The 13,507-nt window shown below is 44.2% G+C and overlaps 1 protein-coding gene and 1 long non-coding RNA gene across 2 annotated transcripts in view; one reads left to right on the forward strand and one right to left on the reverse strand.

The window, feature by feature from the left end:
- Positions 1–2,851: 2,851 nt before the first annotated feature.
- LOC122885843 lies at positions 2,852–8,065 on the reverse strand. The gene is made up of 2 exons (XR_006380204.1): positions 7,602–8,065; positions 2,852–2,985 (listed from the first exon to the last, which is right to left on the reverse strand). It is a non-coding gene; the product is annotated as an uncharacterized LOC122885843 (long non-coding RNA).
- A 154-nt stretch (positions 8,066–8,219) lies between these two features.
- htr2aa (5-hydroxytryptamine (serotonin) receptor 2A, genome duplicate a) overlaps positions 8,220–13,507 on the forward strand; it is a 67,259-nt gene continuing 61,971 nt past the window's right edge. Inside the window, exon 1 of the mRNA XM_044217540.1 lies at positions 8,220–9,569. Coding sequence (XP_044073475.1) covers positions 9,098–9,569 — 472 coding nt within the window. The 5' untranslated portion in view covers positions 8,220–9,097. The remainder of the gene's footprint in view (positions 9,570–13,507) is intronic.

The raw sequence follows: 13,507 nt of genomic DNA on the forward strand, positions 1-13,507 counted from the left end.
CAGCTGCTCACTATCATGTCAGTGCACACAGGAATAGAAGCACTAAGCAAATCTAAATATAATACAGGTCAGGAAATAAATTAAGTACAAAGTGGATATAAGTATAAAAGCTAAAATAAGTGTAAAGTACAAAGTGGATTTACCGGTTGATGATAAGTATGTACGGTATAATAATACAATGTAATAATATAAGTAATAAGTAATAGTGCAGTAATGAGTTCTGTCAAGTTAAGTGTAACTTATTAAGATGATTATGAGACGGAGGATATTGCACAGCAGTAACTGAAACGAGTATATTGCAATATCGGAGTATTAAACACAGAATATTGCACAATTATTCAAGTATTGCAGAGATGTTAATGATCAATGTCCAGTTTAGTGACTTCGGGTCATACAGACTGACACTTAGAGGGAGGAGTTAAAGAGTCTGATGGCCACAGGCAGGAGTGACTTCCTGTGGCGCTCTGTGGTGCATTGTGGGGGGATGAGTCTTCCGCTGAAGGCGCTCCTTTGTTTGACCAGCACGTCGTGGAGCGGGTGGGAGACGCTGTCCAAGATGGCGTGTAGTTTACCCAGCATCCTCCTCTCTGACACCACCGCCAGAGAGTCCAGCTCCACCCCCACAATGTCACCGGCCTTACGGATCAGTTTGTTGAGTCTGTTGGCGTCCGCTGCCCTCAGCCTGCCCTCAGCCTGCTGCCCTCAGCCTGCTGCCCCAGCATGCAACAGCATACAGGACAGCACTGGCCACCACAGACTCATAAAACATCTTCAGCATTGTCCGGCAGATGTTGAAGGACCTCAGCCTCCTCAGGAAACAGAGGCGGCTCTGGCCCTTCCTGTAAACAGCCTGAGTGTTCTTGGCCCAGTCCAGTTTATTGTCCATGTGTACTCCCAGGTATTTGTAGTCCTCTACCATGTCCACACTGACCCCCTGGATGGAAACCGGGGTCACTGGTGCCTCGGCCCTTCGTAGGTCTACAACCAGCTCCTTAGACTTTGTGGCATTGAGCTGCAGATGGTTCTGCTCACACCATGAAACAAAGTTCCCCACCACAGCCCGGTACTCCGTCTCATCACCACCGCTGATACATCCCACCACAGCAGAGTCATCAGAAAACTTCTGAAGGCACACAGTGCTGTGGTCTGCCAGTCAGGTAGTCCACAATCCAGGATGATGGAAACATGACGTTTCAGTTACTTTCATGTGTTAATGTGAGGAAGGTTACAGCCTCCTCATTGCTCCACACACATCTGATGTTTTCAGCTCTTCATGTACATAATTTATTCACTAAGTCTGTTTCCGTTGCAATTTCTTCTTCTTCTATTTCAACTTTTTTCCAAATTTCACACATTTCCACTTTGATCTGTTTGTTTTTGCAAAAATTCAAAGTGCACGTAAAACAGGTGGATGGGAACACACCAAACTCCATATGTGCCGTGTGAGAATGGAAAGCATTGGAACAGTCACTAAGGGCGGGGCTTATCGAACAGTCAATTCATGATCGCAAAGAGACACTGAACATGCAAAACAGAGACAGGCAGAAAACAAATAAGAAAATGGAAAAAGACGGAGTTAGAGAGAGGCTGACAGACAGTCAGCTAGAACGAGAACAAGATTCAGTAAATGATGGAGAGTGTGAGAGACAATGGAGACTCAGCGAGTGAACGAGGGAGACGATAATTACCCTCCTGACTGAGAGGGAGCATCAGGCAGAGACAGAGAGAGGATGAGTCAAAGAGAGTCAGACCATTTGGTTCATTCAGTCTGAGTCACACTGGACACTTAATGCCCCTCATGTAGATTTAAACTGAAAAATCTTAATTCTTCAGCAGAATATGAAGCAGTTTCGGGATTAATGTCAAGATTTGTATTCATAAAGACAAAAAAAATATATAAATGTTACCGTAATGTTCAAATTATCATGGTAACTAAAGAAACTGCTGTGATTTCTCAGTATACGGTAAATTGGGCTTCGTATCAAATGAAAAACTCATTCAGCTCCAGGTCCTTCCTATAAAACACAGTCAACTAATCACTAGTCGTCATGTAACCAGCAGTTGCGTATCGTCAAGCAGGTAACACAAGAACACAGGGGATTGGACCCAAACGCAGACACATTGGCAGATCAGGAGCAGTTCAATGATTTATTGGGAAAACAAAAAGCTTACAGACTTACTGAGGCAGACAGAGATCAAATTCAAAAGGCAGTCCAAACAGGTAAACATAAATCAATAAGGGAGCAGGCAGAAAATCTAAGGGACACAGTAAATATTGGCGAAGAGCTGGAACACTTGACACACAACTGACGAAGACGAACTGACACTAAACAAAGTAAAATACCTGGACTAAATACACTGAGGTAGGGGAGACAACGAGACACAGGTGCAATTAATCAAGGCGGGGCCAACAATCTAAACTGAAGGCAAAGCAAACAAAGACAGGAAGTAAAACCACACAAGGAGAGGAGAACACTACAAAATGAAACAGGAAACAGGACAAAACTCCAAACTATGACATGAACTGATATGGATTACTGGCATGTTACATTTTTACCCACATGAGTACACCGACAAAATGAATACAATGTGATACAAAATAAAGAATGTAGTTTATTTCAAACATGAACAGTATGACAAACTATAATAACTAGAAACTATTTCTAAATGTCTACTTTGTCATTATTTCCAGTGTTATTTTCTTTAACAACACAGAAATGCATAAGTATAAGTAAAAAAACAAAAAGCAAAAAGAAATGGCAAATTGAACAGTACGTCAGAGAACACACATAACACCCATTAAGTGTGAGTGAGTCAGAGAGGGAAAGAAAATGAGCCAGACAAAGCGAGAGAGAGAGGGGAAATGTTTTATTATCTTCTTCATTATGATTTTCCTTGATCTGTTTGTGCTTCATTGAAGAGCTGTCTGATGACGGCCTTTTATTTCAGCAGTTGTTCTGGAGCGTAAAACTGCTTTACCTTCACCTGAGGGGAAATGAAAGGAAAATGTCAGCAGAGCCAAGAAATTACATGATTTAAACATCAGACAGTTTGTAGCTGAAACAACAGCAGTTGTCACTGGCTAATGTGGTCAAATACAAAGCAGACGCAGCACACTGGCACTGATTCTCCAGTCACCATTAGATGGAGCAGTAACGCCTTCATTACAGTCAGTTACACAAAGAAATAAAGGCCAGTTGCTAATAACGCTGTGGTAGGGGTCATATGGTAAATTCAGAATAACTTTTCCACAGCACTAATTCTATCAGAGCAACAACAGAGTCATGTCATACTCAGCTGCTCTTTTTAACATTTACATTCACAGAGATATATAATGCTCTGACACAGGACACCCAGGAACTCTGGAAAGTTTTGATAAATGGTGGCAATCATTATTTTTTGATGCAAAGATCACCAGGTAAACAGTAGAAATACAGAATTCACATTACAAATTAATCTACCAGGAATGTGCGCTTGCATGTATTTGATTGGCCACCACAGCGCCTTGTTAGCGCCAAAGTTAGCCCCGGTAACTGCACGTGGCCATCCTGAGGTCCCGTCCTCACAGTGAAGCTGCAGGGTTCACACACTCTGCAACTCTGAACAAAACCAGCTGATTCTTAAGCAACAGTGGCTAACGTTAGCAAGCCAGCTACGAACACAGAGCATATACTGCAGGCAGAGGTAGAGGCTAGCTGAAAGTTAATATCTGCACTACTTGTTACTGAAAAAGTAATCAAAATACTGCAATGCAGTGGCCCGTGGGCCAAATCCGGCCCTCCAACAAAAATATTTAGCCCCTGACCAAAGATGAAGTTTTCCCTTTCATAGTTTACATAAAAGCTTTTTCATCATTTTTTTTCATAAATCACAAAACTGGAGATAACAATGTTAATAAGAGGCTCATTTAAATCCCAATACATATTTCGTCATATATCTAATACTGCCCCAACGTGAAGAGACGCATGCAAACAACATAAACTGGGTCTCGTTCTGCGCCAGGCTATTTGAGCAGTGCATGGCGCTGAATTAATTACGCAGATTAATAATGAAATCCACTTCATTTAAATGAAATGGATTATTTTGTTGCTGCCTCACACGTCGTTTGTTAAAGCGCTGTGTAATTATGTTCAGAAAAGTGCCATACAAATAAAGTTATTCGTTTATACGTCCTGGTAGTCACATGTAGCGACAATAGACCTACGTGCAACTACCAGGACGAAGATACCCTCTTGATCTGGCTAACGCAGAGTGCTGAAGCCTCATCTTGGCTTCTTTGGAAAGCATAAATCACCCCATTGTGTGGCTTATTCCAAGTGTCTTGAGTACGGCCAGAATGGTCCCATAGCGTCCCCTTGTGGCAGATGGCGAACAAAAACACCCACTACAGCTGCGGCTCGTATCAACTGTAGTTCAGTCAGAGACACGTCAAGGAATTGACCATTTATAGGCGGAAAAGGCTCTGCTGTTTGTTTCTCAAAGAATCTGAGCAGCGACAAGGATTCTGCAGAGAGAGCTAATCCCACAACAATTACATCAACTATAAAATACCATGTAAGGAGGAGGTCGGGGGCGGGGAAGGCAGCTGCAGCAGCAAACGGCACTGTGGTCAAGTGAGTCAGAGTAGCAGAGATGAAGTGACTGTCTGCTATACACCTGCACCAATATGATTGGACGTTACTAACCACACAGCAGTGAATGAGCCAATGATTGTGAAGCATATTGCAAATACCTGGTGCCGATCAGCTGTGCCTTCAGTCTTGTGCCTGAACTAATGCTGTGCTTCATTTGCAGAGGGTGTTTCCCTGCTGTTGGCCACAGGGAGCAGTGATGAGGCTTTGAGTTGCTGCACTCAAAAACTTACTTTGAAAAGACACACGAAATGTGAGATTAGTGTTTTCAAACAGCATGTTTCAGTTTTACAGGGGAAAAAGCTTCAAGGAGGGGGACTAAGTGATTGTTGTACACCACCAGGGTAACTCCCCCATCTCTGATAAAGAGCAGCACACATCACTTCCCAAAGCCTTTCAATTGGAAGCCTCTGGGACTGTACCCCATGCCCCAAACAGGGCTAATATGACATGTGAGTATTGTATTAAAGCTGCATTAACTGATTTTTTGGCCACTTGGGGGCATCAGAAACAAGCTGTAAACAAAACACTAACATATTGTCAGTGATTTGTTGAACTCGTGATCAAACAGCTGCTTATTTCCGCCTCCAGCAGCTACAGAGCGACATGACGCCTCATCAGGAGGCGTGTCAGAGTCACATGACGCTTCGTCAGGAGGCGTGTCAGAGCGACATGATGCCTCATCAGGAGGCGTGTCAGAGTCACATGACGCTTCATCAGGAGGCGTGTCAGAGTCACATGACGCTTCGTCAGGAGGCGTGTCAGAGCGACATGACGCCTCGTCAGGAGGCGTGTCAGAGTCACATGACGCTTCGTCAGGAGGCGTGTCAGAGCGACATGACGCCTCGTCAGGAGGCGTGTCAGAGTCACATGACGCCGTCAGGAGGCGTGTCAGAGTCACATGACGCCGTCAGGAGGCGTGTCAGAGCGACATGACGCCTCATCAGGAGGCGTGTCAGAGTCACATGACGCCGTCAGGAGGCGTGTCAGAGTCACATGGCATGCCGTCAGGAGGCGTGTCAGAGCGACATGACGCCTCATCAGGAGGCGTGTCAGAGTCACATGACGCTTCGTCAGGAGGCGTGTCAGAGTCACGTGACGCTTCGTCAGGAGGCGTGTCTGTGTCTCCTGATGGACGTCAGTCCGGTCTTCTCTCCGTCAGCTCTGTGTTTGGTCTCCAGCAGCTGCTGAGGGAAACATCTGGCTCTTTAGCTGCTAGATGCTCCGCTATGTTCAGCAGCTGCTCTCTGACTGACTGGCTGCTGTTTGCTGCTCAGCAGCTCGTGTTCAGCGGCTTTTTCTGAAAACGACGCCATGAGAGCGCTGAGAGGGAACCAGAACAGTAAAGCTGCAGGGAAACCGAAACAATGAGCTGAAAGATGCAATAAGCCTCTGTTGAGCTGAGGGAACTGCAGAGTCAGTGATCATTCTCTGAATCACTGCGAGCCCTTTCACATTACACAGAGTCATTTGATCCATTGTTAATATGAAATCTGAACCTAACCTTTCATAAGCGGAAGACTCATTAGAGGATTTGGTAGAAGAGACGGAGAGAACAGTTGGCTCAGGTACTGGAAAGAGAAGGAGAGTGAGAGATATCAGGAGTAGCACATATGCATAAAGTATGTTTCCATCCATCTGTTTTAATGCACGTTTGCAGCTTGTGCTTTACTGGAAATTTGAAAAACACCTGAAATATCATAAAAACGTTTTTACACTTGGCAGACGTGGAAAAGTTGGTGTATCGTTAAAAACTAAATGCGAAACTTTAAATGAAAACTTAGTGATGAATTAAAGATGACGTACATGAAGCACGTGACTGAAACGTCACTCAAGCTTCCACTGAAGAGGCAAAAACATGAGATCTGCGTGGAGCGATGAGGAGTGTGTAACCTTCCTCACATTAAGTCGCAACCTTCCCGTCTGCAGCTGGCCTCATCAACAAGGCCCAGGACCAACACTGACAGGACTCTTATTCCCTCCCGTAGACACGACGTGTTACATTAACGTAGAGTCTCCACACCTGACTCGATGCGTCACGTTAACGAATGTCTTTTCTCACATTGCACATATTCTTTATACTTCATACTGTGAACTTTTGCACATTCCTGCACAAACTGTACAGCTCTTTTTCATATTTTCTTTTTATTGTAAACGTTTCTACAGGTTCCTTGTATGTGAAAGCTTACTTGGCAATAAACCTGATTCTGATTAACACATGAAACTAACAGAAACGCCATGTTTCCCACATGTTTCCCATCGTCTGAGCTTCCACTGGAGCTCTTTTAATGACGTCATCTCGCTGTGTCCTCTTCTTCTGCGACGCTTTAATGGCAGCGACCACCAGCTGTTTATCTCCATCAACCATTGAACTCATATTCACACAGCAGCAGTGGAACGTGCAGTAATTAGCATTTTCTTTTGCAGATTTTATGGAAACTCACAGAGAGAAAGAGAGAGAGAGAGAGAGGTTGTAAGTCTCCAATTATTATTATTATTACTATTATCTTACTTATCTGTGTATATTTTAATAGCACATTTCTTTTGTTTCTGAATATGTTTTTATTCCACACTTGCTTTGGCAATGTTGATGTCTGTTTCCCATGCCAATAAAGCCCATTGAATTGAGAGAGAGAGAGAGAGAGAGAGAGAGAGAGAGAGAGAGAGAGAGAGAGAGAGAGCAGTTGACTTAAGGAGTGAGGAAAACCAGAGAGAACAGGACTTACAGATTTAGCAAAAGAGAGAAAAGGATGCAATAAATGGGAAAGAGAATGAGAGACACTTAAGATAGAGAGAGAGCCAATACGGTACGAGGGAGAGAGACCCTGGGAAGAGAGAGAGAGGACAGGAGATCAAAGTGAGAGAGCTGCAGAGAGAGAGAGAGGCTCAATGTGAGAAGCAGCGTGAGGAGAGTGAAAGCAGAAAATCATTCAGCTCCTGATCGTCACTGAAGACGACTCAACAACTTACAGACACTCTGGAAACCTGAAATCCACATGAGACCTCGATCTTCTGTCTGCTGATGGTTCACAGAGGAACTGCACATCTCTTCTTCTATTTGTTTGCTTTTAGGAAAGTGGCATAAGAGACGTGAAAATCTTCCAAGGGGAAAAATGGTTTTAAAAAAACTGAAGATTTATGAAGCTGAAGGAATACTGAACCAGGTCTGCGTTGGTTTGTGGAGGATTTGGAGAGGGACTGACATTTTCCACTGAGGGCTTATGCAAGGAGGAGGAGGAGGAGGAGGAGGAAAAATTGAAGGAATATTTAAGATCTCTGGAGGGCTGACACTGTTTTTGGAGAACACAGAGGGATGTTTTTACTCTGAGTCAGGACTTTCTTATCGCCAAACTGACGTGAGTGTGTGTGTGTGTGTTTGAGGAGAAAGTTAGTGAGGTGTCTTTGGTTAACACACACACACACACACGTTAAACATCATCATGTTCATCATCACTCTCTGTCGGCTGCCGACACACTCTCACAGGTGCGGGGATGAGTCGAGACAAGAGGGCAAGGATTTCACACACACACACACACACACACACAGTAATTACATCTGTGCAGGTATGTAGTTTAGAACAAACCCACCTGTCCACAGGATACCTCTTAACTCTGCAAATTCACAACTAATGTCAAGAAAATCTGCATCAAACTGATGTAAGGTTTGTGTTAATACAGTCCTTTAAGGATGAAAATGCAAAGATTTGTGTTTTTTCCTTCTATTCTTGGCTGTTTGCATCATGACAATCAAAGACAAAGGTCAGACTTCATCTGTCTGAAAACAAAGACTTGGAGGAGATGAAATTCTGATTTGTAAGATCCAAGACTTCAGAGGGATCTAATATTTTTACCATGAGTGCAGCTTTGACAAGCCCAGACTTCAAGGATGAGAAACCTGCAAGTGTGTCCTCCATCGCAGCTTCAAATGGATTCTATAATCAGAAGATGAGAAGATTTTTTTTTTAATGACTGAAAGCATGTGAGTCGAAATCATTCCGATCTTTCGAGTAGAGTTGAACTGGAACACTTCTTTTTGTCTGTTTTTCCAGTGAGAGGGGCTGCACACAGTGACGGTATCAACCAAGCGATTTAATTTTTATCCATTCAGCATTGTCCTTTGAGGTTGAACAGCTGCTCTTTTTGTTGCGCTGAATGCAGCAGTCTGCTATTTTTGTTTCCCCGTGTGGAGAAGATCATCATCTGTTGATGCTTTGACAGACAATTCGAGGCTTGACAGTTTCCTCTGAGATGATGGAGTAAATAACTGACGCCGCATATTGAATTACAATTCATTACTCAAGTGATAAATGGTGTTAGATCTGTGGTATTCACCTGGGGACGGAAATGGAAAGCGAGTAAATGATGAGTAGACTTCCCTCTTTCTTACTCTGCTCTGACCCATTTTCCAGGCAGCAGTCCTGAGGCGTCTCTGTCTCTGGCTGTGACGGCGTTACCGAGCTGACACCATGAACCTGCGTAGTAGAAACGTGTCACAGTTGATCTCCAACACTGTCAGAGCCATTACCACTCTGGAGTCCAACACCTGGCCTCCACGTGGATTTGAGGAGATCACCCTCCCGATCGGTAACGTGACGAACCCGGGGTGTCACAGGAATGACGCGGTCCGTAACGGCATTGATGCACAGTTAGGGAACTGGTCTTACCGTAACATCGGAGGAGTGCACGGCGAGGAGGGCGGCAGGATTTACGGGTCTCAGTGTCCTCCCCAAGAGATGGCGGTGGAGAAGAACTGGGCGGCGCTGCTGATTTTAGTCGTCATCGCCGTCACGGTCATGGGCAACATCCTGGTGATCCTGGCGGTCTCCCTGGAGAAGAAGCTGCAGAACGCCACTAACTATTTCTTGATGTCACTGGCAGTCGCCGACATGCTCCTGGGCATCTTGGTCATGCCGGTTTCCATGGTGACCATTCTCTACGGTAAGCATTGAGTGACACTGATATTGGGCTTCAAGTTGACATTTGGTGTGTTGCTGACTCGAGTCCAGCAGGCACACAGTTTTTTTTCCCATGTGTGTGAGTTGTTACTGCAACCTGCCTGTTTAAGGCTTCAGTCCCTCTGCAGAAGGAAGTGGCCCACATCTAGTTTCACTGACAGCATGAAGAAAAGAAGTCCCGTTAAATCTGACACTGTGGGTCACTCTCAGGGCTGGTGTTTGGATCACATGTTTGAACGTGTGCGTGACTGTGTGCCGGCGGTCTGGGGCAGATGGAGAGCAGCAGTGATGGAGTTGTTGGGTGTTGTTGTTGACAGTGATGTGTTTATTTGGAGTGCAGCTACGGAGATGAAAGGGGGCCGCAGGACAGTGTGGCTGCGATATCAAGCATTCAAATTCACTTTAACTCGAAAAAATGTCTGTATGTAAAAGGAAACGAAAGAAGCAGTCATGGCAGGAAAAGAGCTCCAGATTAACCTGTTAGGGAGACCCTGGGCCCGCATTGACCACCCAACCCAGCACCTACCACCCTGCTGGGAGTGTGTGTGCACCCTGTCGCCTCCTAGTTCCCTTTACATACAGTGCACACAGCAGACTACACATGGCAGCTTCGTTAGTTAGACCAACAAGTCCTCCTGTGCTGGAATAAACACTGCCCGCGTGTCATTTTGTGATCATTTGATCAAACACTGCTTCGTTTAGGATGTGAGCACAATGTAAACCGAAATAACGATCGATGATTTGGTTCAAGTGTCATCGCGTGGAAACTGGTGGTCATATATGAAAAAGTAAGCAAGTCGACCTCAAGGGAGAATTATTTTGTCAGACTACTTTTCCCGAAGTCAGGACTGAACTTTCTCTACAAGACATGACCACAAAATCAGCTAATAATGCAGGACCCCTGTCCCGGCAACCAGGGCCTCAGGGCAACAATGTGCCATGTGGGTAAAACATTTCCTGCACTCTGCCTTTGCATAAGAAATACAAAGTACAATATATATATACACACCCTTTATTTAACCAGGTAATCTCTTTGAGATCAAGATCTCTTTTGCAAAACAGTACTGAGTACAGCAGAGAGGAAGGAAAACAAACAGAACCAGACAAACAGCATCAGAGACAGTCACAGACGTCACGAATTAGATTCAAAGTTAAAAGTTTAAAATCCTCTGTAATTCATTCAGTTTATAAAAGGTGCACAGAAGTGGAAGGCAGTCTGTCCAAGTTCAGTGTTTACCCGAGGGGTAAGTGGAGTTAAACCGGCCTGAGATCTGCTCTTGGGGGGCGGTGGTTTTAGAGAAGTGATATGCTGAAGCACCGACCAACAGGCTGACGTTGGCTTCCCTAAAACAAGGCCGCCAGCACGGCTTCGCTCTGTGACTGAACCTGCTGTCAGGCTCCTGCTGGCTCAGGTGGCTGCTGATTTACACTCCTCTCGGTCGGCTGAGGCAGCTCAGGACGCTGAATGTTTCCTCTGCTCTCCGTCATTTTCTCTGTTTATCAGTCTGCCACTGTCCCACCACACACACACACACACACACACACCTTCCACCGTCCTTCACTGTTGCCCATTTCCAGCTGACGCTCACTTTTTTTGCCTCTCTTCGCTCTGTGTCGCTGTAAATGTCACGAGCCGCTGCTCACATAAGGAGCTTTAAGCCCTAAGTAGCAAATTCATTTGCATGAGAACGAGCGCCGTAAATTAGTCAGAGGGAAGAGTGCTTCCAAAAGAACGACCTCCAGTGATTATTACTCGCCTTCCCCATCTTTAATGAGAAGACAAAAGAAGTCATTAGCCACGCCGACGCCAAACATAAACACACACACTGCAATTATTTTCTCATGTTGTTACATGGCTGCGGTGTTCCACATTCGTTTACTGACTCAGAGAGCAGGAGGGCATAAAGATAACATCACAGCAGCGGAGTGATCTTATAAAGTGAGATGGCAAATTGATGTCAAAAAGAAGATTAGGTTGTGAATGGCTATTAACGAGGTCACAGATTAGTTTGTGGTTGATGCCGTGGCTGAGTTTGTGAATATTAGATTATTAATGGGGTCGTTAATGAGGTCAGGGGCGCTCATACGTGAAATAATAGGTGAGGTCGCAGGTGATCATTTCAGTAATGTGATCATACATTAGACTAGCTGAGACGATGCGCGACAATATAATTTGAATAAGATTAACGAGGTTATATGAGCAGTAAGACAAGTAACTGCAAATTCCATCGATGTAACACTAAAGGACTAGCGCCCTCTAGCAGCAGAAAGTGTAAACTAGCCTCAGCCAGACGAGCTCTGCCGCACTTTCTCTCTGCAAAGGTACGACTGGACTGGACAGGGAAGTTTGATCACCTCATTTTGGATGAAATTCTAGATAAATTAGAGATAATTTTGTCAAATGTTCTTGTCAAGTTAACTAAGACTCCCAAGGTGCATTTCAGCATGAAACATCCAATCACAGAGCTATGTGCGCCGCTAACGGCGCCGCAGAAGCTAAAGATTACGCTGCAGATGATGAATTCACTGTCAGATTCTGGGTCAGTTTTGGATCAGTTCAGCAACTGTGACGCCATGTTTTCCCCTCAACTGCAACGATGAAGAGTTCATTCCCGCTCTGATTCACACAGCAGCTGAGGCTCATGGGTATTGTAGTATGTAGAGCCATCTGCACAAACCTGTAGGATCGCTGAACACTGAGAATATCATTTCAAGAAAGATTTGAAGGTAAACTATTTTTCCTCGCTGTAAATTTAAAATGTTTCTTCTGATGATATCCTCAGCGTTCCTCTACACAGAAACATGGGACTCTCCCGGATCAGGTGACACCTATAGGTGTCGTTCATTTAAGCTGCAGACTGTAAAATCAGTTTTCTTATTTAGCTTCTGCCAGCCATTAGCGGCGCACACAGCTCTGTAATTGGACGTTTTTACCGAAATGCACCTTGGGAGTCGCAGTTAACTTCTCACCATGTGTTTTTATGTAGACAGGCTGGTACCTGTGACTTTTTATTTATTAAAGAACCAGATATCAGAATACACCACTGTTCCACGCATCAACTCTCCAGAAAAGCAACCATTTTATCAAATTTGCTGGATCTGCACCTTGACTGCTGCTTCTGTCTGTAAGACGCGCTCGGTGAGTGCTGTGTTTTACATTTAACGTACGTGAGGAACGTGAGGTGGAGATGTGGTTTTACGGTTACAAATGAGTCAAAGAAATTAGATTCCAGGCTCAGCGGATAGTTGCTGTAAACAATAAATAGATTCACAAGGTTACTCATAAAATAAAGATAACCACAGGATGTTTTCAATACTTTTCTTCTTGTCATTTTCCATGGAAACGACACGCTCTGGTTTAAAAGTCAGTATGTTTTCAGAATCAGAATCAGAAAATCAGAAACTCTTTGTTACAGCAGCTCGCCTTTACGTCAGTGCACACAGGAGAAAGTACTAGCAAAAAATATAATACAATACACTATAAAACAGGTCAGAAAATAAATTAAGTATCAGGTGGGTATAAGTATAAGATAAAATAAGTGTGAAGTACCAAGTGGGTTTACCGAATGTAATAATATAAGTAATAAGCAGTGGTGCATGTACTGTCAAGTTAAGTGTAGCTTATTGAGATGATTAAGATATTGCACAGCAGTAATGGAGGTAAATAATATCAATATCAATAAATAGGAAAAACTAACATGGGAAAACTAAATATTGCACAGCAGTATTAAACAGAATATTGCACAGTTATTCAAGTATTGCAGAGATGTTAATGATCAGTGTCCAGTTTAGTGACTTCGGGTCATACAGACTGACACTTAGAGGGAGGAGTTAAAGAGTCTGATGGCCGCAGGCAGGAATGACTTCCTGTGGCGCTCTGTGGTGCATTGTGGGAGGATGAGTCTTCCGCTGAAGGTGCCG

The sequence above is a fragment of the Siniperca chuatsi genome, linkage group LG12 (genome assembly GCF_020085105.1).
Source record: "Siniperca chuatsi isolate FFG_IHB_CAS linkage group LG12, ASM2008510v1, whole genome shotgun sequence".
In the NCBI taxonomy this organism is placed as follows: Eukaryota; Metazoa; Chordata; class Actinopteri; order Centrarchiformes; family Sinipercidae; genus Siniperca; species Siniperca chuatsi.